The 10,666-nt window shown below is 37.5% G+C and overlaps 1 protein-coding gene across 2 annotated transcripts in view; it reads left to right on the forward strand.

The window, feature by feature from the left end:
- The window catches only part of LOC113058464 (seizure protein 6-like), a 156,763-nt gene extending 146,472 nt beyond the window's left edge, over nucleotides 1-10,291 (forward strand). Inside the window, exons 10-17 of one of the 2 annotated variants that reach the window (XM_026226402.1) lie at nucleotides 2,079-2,275; nucleotides 3,785-3,979; nucleotides 5,938-6,129; nucleotides 6,922-7,119; nucleotides 7,314-7,352; nucleotides 7,457-7,565; nucleotides 7,974-8,073; nucleotides 9,568-10,291. In XM_026226402.1, coding sequence (XP_026082187.1) covers nucleotides 2,079-2,275; nucleotides 3,785-3,979; nucleotides 5,938-6,129; nucleotides 6,922-7,119; nucleotides 7,314-7,352; nucleotides 7,457-7,565; nucleotides 7,974-8,073; nucleotides 9,568-9,597 — 1,060 coding nt within the window. In that variant the 3' untranslated portion in view covers nucleotides 9,598-10,291. Of the gene's footprint in view, nucleotides 1-2,078; nucleotides 2,276-3,784; nucleotides 3,980-5,937; nucleotides 6,130-6,921; nucleotides 7,120-7,313; nucleotides 7,353-7,456; nucleotides 7,566-7,973; nucleotides 8,516-9,567 lie in introns of those variants that run through there. The other variant, XM_026226401.1, reaches the window with a different exon arrangement.
- The last annotated feature ends 375 nt before the right edge of the window (nucleotides 10,292-10,666 follow it).

Raw genomic sequence — 10,666 nt, forward strand, 5'->3', positions numbered from 1 at the left:
TCTCAAGCAAACAGAATCAAATGCATCTTCATGGCTTTCACCAGCAGAAAAGTGTTTTAACCATGTCTGAGATGCAGAGAATGCCTTGACACTTCTTTTTTAAAAAGCCAGCATTTGTCACTTCCTTTTCGTTGTGCTGAGCGAAGGACGACATGTCTGCGAGCCCCATATGAGACTTTAATGCATTCTGATGGCGGCTGTGTTGTCGGCCAAGTCAGGCTCAGCCTGTTTTTGTGATTAAACAAAATGAAATTACTGCCAGCAAATGGAAAGCATGATTGATTTTCTCAGCAGATACGGTGTGCGGCTACGCAAAGGCTTGTTTAACTTTATCACAACAAATCCAATAAAGGCTGACACAGTTTCACTCTCTCCGGTCCTCAGAGCGGGTCAGGAGTTCTTCTGGTTTAAATGTGTCTCCCAGAGGAAATACATACACAGATTTTCCTGCATACAGTATTAGAAGGCTGTAGACAGTTGAATAATACACATTCAGTCCATATGTAACAGTAGGTGTATGTGTTCCTGTATACGTGTAAGCCATAATTTGAACATGCTGTCTTCATTTTGCTTGAATGTAACCATTCTGCCTTGTGCTGCAGCAGAACGGAGATGATTAATTATTCCCCTCTCCTCAGTAATGACTTCCATTACTGCCCACTTGTGATTAATTAGTGACAAGATAGAGTGTGTATGCCACCTCCCTGTCTGAGTGAACAGCACTCCCTCCACCAGTGACTGGCCTGGGTTTGGTGGAAGTCAGCCACAGTTACAGATCACTTTCACATATAGAAATAGAGAGATATATGCTGTAATATACCTCAGTATGTCTGCATTTTGTAGTGTAGGCTGATTTTTTTTGTGCAGCAGTGAAGCAGATGATGTCAAGGTAAAGCATTTCATTGACATTTCTTTTGTAGACTGGGGTTTTTGTCACCTTTGTGTAAGGCTGACAGGCATCTTCAAGGCATTAAAAAGTGTTCTGAAGGTCATATATTCCCCAGGCTTTTGAGCAATAGACTAGTTATGATCCCAAACCGAAGTATGGAGGGGAAAGTCAGTTCTGGTGAAAATTCCTTCTAATATTTCTATTAAATATAATATAAACTACCATTCGAATTTGGGGAGCCACACTCTTTTTAATTATTTATTTATTTATTATTGATGTATTTATTCTATTTCAAACAAGTGATGTTCTTTTGAACTTTATATTCATCATAGAATTATTTCCACAAAAACATATAAAGCAACCCAATTGTTTTCAACACTGATTTGTTTCTTGAAATGTTTTCAGTTTTAATATTTAAAAATGTAATTTTATTGCAATCATAAGCATTACATTTTACTAAAATAAAATAATATATATATAGTTTGAACATATAAATGTAGCCTTGGTGGAACTTGGAATAACTTTTGAACTGTATGTATTTAATGTATTTTATGTTTCTGTCCTGTGTTTTCATTTATAAAAGTGAAAGCACGTTTTTAGTCTTTTATTCTATTCTAGATCTAGCTTAGAAGGGATTATGTGTAGTACATGTATGTGTATATGTTAAACCCTAATAATGTGTAAACTGGAAAAATGATAATTTATAAGGGTAGTACATTTTATATATGTAAAATATATAATAATTTCACAACAAAATTCAAAGCATGTGCCACAATTTGCTACAAGGACGCTGCCAAATGTTCTTTCTCTCTGGCTCCTGAATATCAGGAAACTGATTTTCCAGCTATTTCCAAACCTGAGATAGGAGGAGTTGTTTCCCCCGCTGCTGAATCATTTGCTCTTTATAGTCTGAGTGAAATGAATGTGGTTTGTGATTGAATGGCTATCGAAGCTACACACAGAAATGCTTAACAAAAGCAGTGGGAAAACATTAAATGGCAGAAAAGGTTTCGTTTGCAGCAGTGAAGAGAGAAAAGCAGTGAGGCCGGAAAATAAGGACTAGAGGAAGACAAGTAAGAAGGGGCTCAGAAATCTGTCAGGGCACCTGTTATTGCTTTGAGGTTAGACCTGAACATCTGAGATTGAGGATTAGTCTGGGATTGACCTGTTGTGTATTATCTGCTCACAGTCTTCACATGGAAAAAAACGACCTGCTGACTTTTTACGATGGAGATGACCTGACTGCCAAGATACTGGGCCAGTACAGCGGTTCCCGTCCTCGGTTCAAACTGTACACCTCCATGGCTGATGTGACCATCCAGTTCCAGTCAGACCCTGCTACCAACATCTACGGCTACAACAACGGCTTTGTGGTGCACTTTTTCGGTAAAGACCTATTTAACCATTTCTGCTGCACTTTCTCAGTAAGTCAGTAAGATTTAAAAAAAAAGAAGTTAATACTGTTTTTCAGGAAGAATGCATTAAATTGATCAAAAGTGACAATGATAAACAAAAGAAACTGCTCTATTAGATTGTAACAATATTTATCAATATTACTGTTTTTACTGTATTTTTGATCAAATAAATGCAGCCTTGCTTAACATAAGAGAAAAAATACTTATATCCCACACATCTAAATTTAGTTTGAAAAAGCTAATTTATTATCTGCTCCTGAGATTTATTTGAGGTGCCGCAGGGATTGCCAATCTCAATCTGATGAAAAGGTGGTGAGGAGACGAAACAGGGAGAGGGGGGTTATAAGAATGAGAGCCACAACTGGGTTAGTCCTCACCTTTCCTGAGGATGAAGTGAAGGTCATTCCATCAGCTTCTCTTGGTGGCTGACTATTGCACAAGATCAGATAAAATATAATAAGGTCTATTTGGAGGGTGGAGTACTGCAGATTATTCATAGAGCAGACTGAAATGGACTGTTTTTCTATTTCCTTCACGCAGCACAGAGGGAAGATTCCACCAGCAGCTCCTGCATGTGCAGGGGATTTGGCCTTGCAGAGGCGCTGACAATTACAGTGCATGTTTGTACTCATTAGCCGCATTTGCCGAGTGCAATGCCCTCCCCAGCTCTGCCACGCTAAGAATGGACATCAGCAAAATGCCTGCCAGCTGTCTTGTGCTGCTCTATTCAAATTTTTAATCACAGCCAAGCTGATTCCTAGCATTTGATTTATCAGTCATTAGACACAACACCTGTGGTTTGTTCGGGGAAATGATGAGAAACAAAGAAATTTTGCAAGCATTGCTGAACATTCTGTCTCTTTTCTTGCTCTTGCTCTACTAATCAAGCTAACGGAGACCCAGTTCAAAGGAAATAAATACCTCATCATTCGCACATTCTCATGTCGTTCCAAACCTGAATGACTTTCTTTTTTTCTTTGGAACTCAAAATATTTTTAATAGAATGTTTTGTCCATAATGAAAGTCAGTGGGGTCCAAAAACAGCATTGAGCTCAGATGACTTCCATTATACGGATAAAAAAAAGCAACATTTTTCAAAATAATTTATTTTATGTTCTAGAGAAAAAAGTTTGGATTTGGAATGACATGAGGATGAGTAGATCATGAGCATCCATTTTTGAGTGCACCAACACTTGATATCTTTCTGACATTATAAGATTAAATGAAATCTCACAGATGTCTGTCTTAGAAAGGCAGTCAGATTAAATGGTGAAAATGTTAGAAATTTGCTTAATGTCATTTGGCTATATACGCTCACTTTATGTAAGCAATTTTCTCACTTTTTTCTTATTCAAGACAGATTGAATCTCCTATGGTATTTTTGGAGAAACGTGAACAAAATTTGATGCAGCAAGATCTCGTTAAGTCTTCTGAGTTACGAAAGAGCAACCGCTGAGTGATCAAATGTTCCTCTTTGCAGAGGTTCCCCGTAATGACACCTGTCCAGAGCTTCCGGAGATCTCCAACGGCTGGAAGACCACATCTCACCCTGACCTGGTGCACGGCACAGTGGTGACCTATCAGTGTTACCCGGGCTTTGAGGTGGTGGGCACCGAAATGCTCATGTGTCAATGGGACCTGACCTGGAGCGGAGACTTGCCTAGCTGTGAAAGAGGTGAAAATACACACACACACACACACACACACACACACACACACACACACACACGCACTCTCTCTCTCTCTCTCTCTCTCAATGATAACCACTCTTTCTAAAATCCATTTTCACCCCACTTCCAAACCAACACGCACTGTCTATTGATCAAGAGCAATGCTGCGCTCCGAAACAAGATGAGTTTTTGAATTCCATTTGAGTGGCGAATTTCACAAGTGCCTGTTCTCCTCTGCAACTCGGTCACATTCAAGGACGGGCGAAAAGTGAAGGAGGGCTCTGTGGGTAATCACTCACTTTTCTTTCAAGGGTGACTTCACGGATGAAGTAGGTATCATTTCACTTCACAGTCTTGATGCATCTTCCTCTCTTTGCTTCCACCTCACGTGATATTTGTAATTTTGCAAGAATTTTTTTTTTGCTCTCCACCCCCTGGTGAGTCCACAATGACGTCCCGCTGAGGCACAGTGTGTTGATTCATCAACAGATTTCATATCAGAGCAGCTCCTTGACTTTTTGTTGTAGCCAAAGTCGCTCCAGTGCTTGAAATTAAATCTTGACGCCTGTTTATTGTGCTGCTTGGGCTTACGCTGTGTGAGTGTGTAACACTGCAGGCTCCCAGGACGTCCAGTGACATTCGTTGTTTCAAGTATCAGCAGACAGGCCACCGAATGACCCCGAGGTCTAGGTTCTGCTGCTGTCCCTGACAAAAAACAGTAGTAGCAACAGCAGGCCAAAAGCAGCAGGGACCGTTATCTGGTTCAAAGTTCCTCACCGGCCATGCAAACATCATTAACTCACTCACCTTTCCCGTGCCCTTTTCCTGCCCCTCTACTGCTGAGGAGAGAATTGGGTTTGTAGCTGGGCAGGCTTGAGCAGAGTAATCTTTTTATTATACTTCACTGTGTTCCTACACTGCCCCTGAGATCAGTCACATGTTCTTCATGCCTTCATACTTTCTGAATGTGATGAACCACAAGTATAATGTGAAGAACAGAGAAACCAGGAAGCATTCTGTTAAAATGTATCTTAAATGCCACATATATTGCTTTGGGTATTTATGTGCATAATTGTAATGTAAAAAAGAGCTAACATGTAAAATAAAAATAAAAAATAAAACATTAAAATGCATGAATTAAAAGAAGTAAACTGGTTATAAATGTAATGTTTGCTCAACAAATATTTGTATGTAAGTCAATGGTGCCACCCTCAGGTGAAAATGAGAACTACAATACTATTCAACTAATTAGTTGACAGTATCACTGAATGCAAACTCAGATCTTGAAAGGGCAGTGTGTTAGTTTTATTTAAGCTCCAACCATAATCAAACACACCTGAACCAGCTAATCAAGGTCTTACGTATCTTAAGTATACTTAAAAAAAACTTCCAGACAGGTGTTTTGAGGCAAGTTGGAGCTAAAGTTACCAGGACCGAGTTTGGTGACCCCTGGCCTTGCATATAAGATTCTTGAAAATTGCAATATAATATGTATGTGTGACTTATAATAGCATGCTTATACTACCATGTTAATGTATTTAAATACTTTATTATTATGCTTACATTATAAAACCATTAAAATAATCATTATTGATGTACAAAGTTCTATGATGTACAGTGCTGACCATTCCAAACTCCAAACTCAACAAAAGAGAAATGTAATATTTTTTCAGTATAAACATTTACATTTACATTTAATCATTTAGCAGACGCTTTTATCCAAAGCGACTTACAAATGAGAACAATAGAAGCAGTCAGGTCAACAAGAGAACAACAACAGAATACAAGTGCCATGACAAGTCTCAGTTAGTCTAGTATAGAACGCATAGCCAGGTATATATATATATATATATATATTTTTTTTTTTTATTAAATGAAAAAGACAAGAAAAGGAAAAGTACTGGTGTTAGTAGGTTAAGTGCAGGCGAAAAAGATAAACAATAAACTCTGTTTTCTTTTCCAGTCCTGTCATGCCCAGATCCAGGCACAGTTGAGCACAGTCGCAGGGTGATGTCAGGCCCGCGTCTCATCGTGGGATCTACTGTCCAGTACATCTGTAACAAAGGTTACTCGCTGTCAGGAAACAGTCTCCTCTCCTGTTACCATCGTGACTCCACTGGCCCCAAGTGGAGTGAGAAACTGCCAAAATGCATTTGTGAGTACATGATTTTGTTCACAAATAATCCCACATACACCTACAGACAGACAAACACAGAGGGGGTTAGCTGTATAAAACATATGATTTAATCAACTTGCAATGAAGTATTCCCAGTAGAGTTTACAGTGTTAACTTTGAAACATTTAATAATGTTTGTTTTATTTTATTCTACTTTTTTGTAAATTTGTTCATTTTATATACAGGAATAATAGAATAAAACTAAATAATCTTTATTAGTGCCTTTTTTTTCTTGGTTTGGTTTGATGTGGTTTTGATTTTGGTTTCTTTTGATGACAAGGTTTCAGTCTAACAACTACAAAAGAAGTTGTTAATCATTAATCCATACTTTTGTGCTTGTTTTTATTTTATTTGTTTGTTTCAATGGTTCATTCTATATACAAAAACAGTAGTTTATAAATAACAAATACATATTTTTTTTCTGTTCTTTCTTTTTTGGTTGGTTTTGTTTTGACTTTTGTTTACAAAGTCTTTGTTCTGTTTTTGTTTTGTTTTTTACAATGCCTCATTCTGTTTACAGAAGTGGTAGTTTAGGACAAACTAAATCATATTTGTTTTGTTTTGTTTTGCTTTGGTTAGTTTTCTTTACTTTACAAAGTCTCATTCCATTTAAAGAAAGCAGTAGTTTAGAAAGAACTAATCTGTATTTGTTTTCTTTTTTTCTTTTTTTCTTTTTTTCTTTTGTTTTGATTCGTTTTTGTTTTTATTTTATTATACATTTAGAATGACCTAATCCGTATTGGTGGATGTGTTTATATTTGTGTTATTTAGCTGATTCGTATGAGCCATGTAGGAACCCCGGCACTCCTCCCTATACCATTCAGAGCTCTGGGAAGCATATGTATCAGGCTGGAGAAACTGTGCGCTTCTCCTGCATGAGTGGGTATGAGCTCCAGGGTGAGCCTGTTCTCCGCTGTGTCCCCGGGCATCCTTCCAAATGGAGCCATCCACCCCCGCTGTGCAAAGGTAGTCTGTGTGTTTTCCAATGTTCTTGATGTGTGATCTGCATACTATATCATGCACATTAGGTCTCTTTCCTGTCTGCAGTTGATGTTTATTTATTGATATGTTGCTTCTCTTCAGGGTAGGGAGTGTTTGTGTTGAATAATTGCTATGACAAGCAACATTTTCTCATTTGTTAAAAGCTCTCACTTTTCTCCCAGCGGTAGCACTGGAGTACATAGATGAACGCAGACTGGATGGTAAGAACCTTTGTTTATTAGAAATGCACATGCATTTGTCATAACAGGTATACAGATTAACTTATTCTATGTATTTGCAATACTTTATTACTGTCCCATACCAGTGGCCAGTGCAGACTTCAGTATGGAGGGAGCCAGTGTGGCTGTTTCCATTTTTATCCCAGTGGCCATAATCATAATTATCGTCATGTCAATATATTTCTACTTCTCAAGGTAAGCTTTTGTTTTGTTTTGTTTTAAATAAATGAATACTTTATTTACCAAGGATGCATTCAAATTTTAATTAGTTATAAATGCTGTTCTTTTTAACTTTCTTTTCAGCAAATAACCTAGAAAAAAAATCTCTCCCCTTCCACACAAAAATATTAAGCAGCAAAACTGTTTTCAGCATTGATGATAACTAGAAATGTTTCTTGAGCAGCAAATCAGCATATTAGAATGATTTCTGAAGGATGATGTGAAACTGAAGACTGAAACTGATCATTTGTTTGCAGATGCCATGTTGTTGAAATGTGTACATTGTTTGTGACAATTGTGGTTATAGTTTAGTTCAGTTCATGTCTCTCCAGTGGTTCAGACCATTGCAAGTCTCATGGATTGTCATCATATGTCTGTTCTCAGGGTGCAAGGCAAGTCTCTACGACTCTCCATGTCCACATCACCACAATATGATCACATCAGGGGAGAGTCAGCTTTTGAAAACCCCATCTATGAGACTACAGTAAGTAAAGCATGTGTATACCAACAGTGTACCTTCATTAACGACCACCTCCTCACTTGTAATAGAAACCTATTCCCGCCCATCGCATCCATTACTAGTGATATTTCATGGCAGGACTGAGAGGTACTCATGTGTTCAGTCTTACAGGTGCACATCTGCACTTTGAACGCCATCTGTGTTGCCATATTGTGGGTCCATTTCTGTAATCTAATTAGCTGTAAAGTGCCATTCTGGAGTTGAAACGAAGAGGTGCACAGAGCCACGCCCTCGTCATCTCATCAATAGTGATCACACATGGTTTTATCACTGGGCCAGAACTCCAAAGAGGAAGTTATACATTATCATAAAAAATATGAAAAACAATTGATCTGATGCTTTTTGACACACATTACCTTGCTCAATCACTTACATTTGCACATTCTTTCCTCTCTCGCTATCTGCATCCCTGAAGAACAATGAGGTGAGGTTTTGACTGTCAATACTTTTACACTGATGCATGCTCTTTTTCCCCAGCCTCCTGCGTCTAACATGTATTACAGGCTGCAGGTTATTCGCACCTCTTATGTGCTGTGCTAGTGTCCCTCTGTGTGATGAAGCACTCATAACACAGTCCCAGAAGCACTCACTGCCTGCATATACTAAACCGCTCGATAACAGTTTCTGGCCCCCAGGGCACAGTCTGCGTTTGACTGTAAATCTGTGTGGTTGGACAGATGTGTCTGTGTGTATGTTTTTCATGTAAATGTGCCAGTTCTTCTTGCACTAATGCCCTGAAGTTGTGTATATAGCATTATGTGAAGATGATGCAAACACAAGTATATCTCTTGAGTATGCAGAAAGACATGTCTGTCTAATGAAAAGTCTCGACTTACAAAGAAATACAAAAAGCAGAGCCAATCGATATTGCACTTTGGATATTTAATTTCAGGATTATAAAGGTTTATTTTTATTTCATATGTGTTATTGATTTAGCATGCTGTTTTTTTTTCAAAAACATCGGAAGGTTTTTTAATACTCATTTAGTAATCTACATTGTGTTTATTTGTCGGATAACATCACAATAACACTTCATGAATCACACATCGTTTTCCAAGCAAAACTGTCTGAAAGTTTTTCCTCCAACTTCCATTATGTTTCCATTGCTGATTATTTTTTTTACGTTTTTTTTTCATGCTTAAGTTGCATGGTATTTTTGATTTGTACAGAGACCTATGATTCAAAGCAGCCACCAGAGGTACTCTCTAGGATTCTGTTGTAAAGAAAGAGCCTGTAAGGAGAGTTGATCAATGGAATAGCGTCACATGGACAAGGCCGAGAAGGTTTGAACCACTGGTGTAGGGCGTCTCCGTTTTTAGCATCTCTTTTGTGTTCTTTTCATAAGCCAACATTGGTTTTGCTACATATTCCTATCCTCTCACATAATGACTTGACATATACATGCATAAAAATGTTAAATATATTAAGTTGGTTGTTTTTTGTTTGTTTGGTCCACAGGATACGAGAGAATACGAAGTCTCCATTTAAATCAAACAAAGCTTGTTTTAGCATGGAGAACTGCAAGCCTTTCTCTGCCTTGTGGAAGATCTCTCAGTTCCTTTCACATCTTGTGTAGCCAACTCTGCTCTTAATCTCACCTGCCTTCTCATCTTTTTCCATCTGCTGTAAATATCTCCTTGCTTCTGAGGACTTCCACAAGCGAAGAGTGTGGACAACATGATATTATTTTTGTAGAGCTTCAATAGCCATTGCCTAGCAGAATTGCTTGTACAGTTTTTACCCTTAACTGAGCCAAATTAAGAAGAAAAAAATCCCTGATAATAGGGGAGTCCATGTGATTTAGGTGACTGATTTCTCTCTAAACAGATTTATTTATGTATTTATTTTCTAATTGTCACACTTTTGCACTCACAACCCTTCCTTCCCCCTCTCCAAAAATAAAAAAAAAATCACATGTAAATTTACATTGTATCACAAGTACAGGAAATACTTGTAGTTGTGAAATCTAAATAAAATAATCTAAATTCACATTGAAATGTAAAGTAATTAACAATATACAGTCGCAATTATGGGAAACAATTACCTGTTCATTTTCAGGCAGAAATGGCTTTCCATAGCAATGAAATTAACTACCGTTCAAAAGTTGGGAGTCGGTAAGCTTTTTTTCATGTTTTTGAAAGAAGTCTCTTACGCTCACCAAGAATGCATTTTTTTTTTTTACATTAAAAACACTAATATTGTAAAATATTATTACATTTCCTATTTTAAAATGTAATTTATTCCTGTGATAGTAAAGCTGAATTTTCAGCATCCATTACTCCAATCTTTAGTGTTATCTGATGGAAATCTAATCTGGTGATTTGCTGCTCAAGAAAAATTTCATATTTTCAATGTTGCTGTACAGTTGTGCTCCTTAATATTTTTGTAGAAACCATGATGCATTTTTATTATTAATTGACGACTAGAAAATTCAAAAGAGCAGCATTTATTCAAAACTGAAATCATTAATATCTGTGCCACTTTAATGCATCAATTTAATGCATCCTTGCAAGGAAAAAGAAATCTTACTGACTCCAAACTTTGTAATGTTAGTGTA

The sequence above is a fragment of the Carassius auratus genome, chromosome 40 (assembly GCF_003368295.1).
Source record: "Carassius auratus strain Wakin chromosome 40, ASM336829v1, whole genome shotgun sequence".
Taxonomy (NCBI): Eukaryota; Metazoa; Chordata; class Actinopteri; order Cypriniformes; family Cyprinidae; genus Carassius; species Carassius auratus.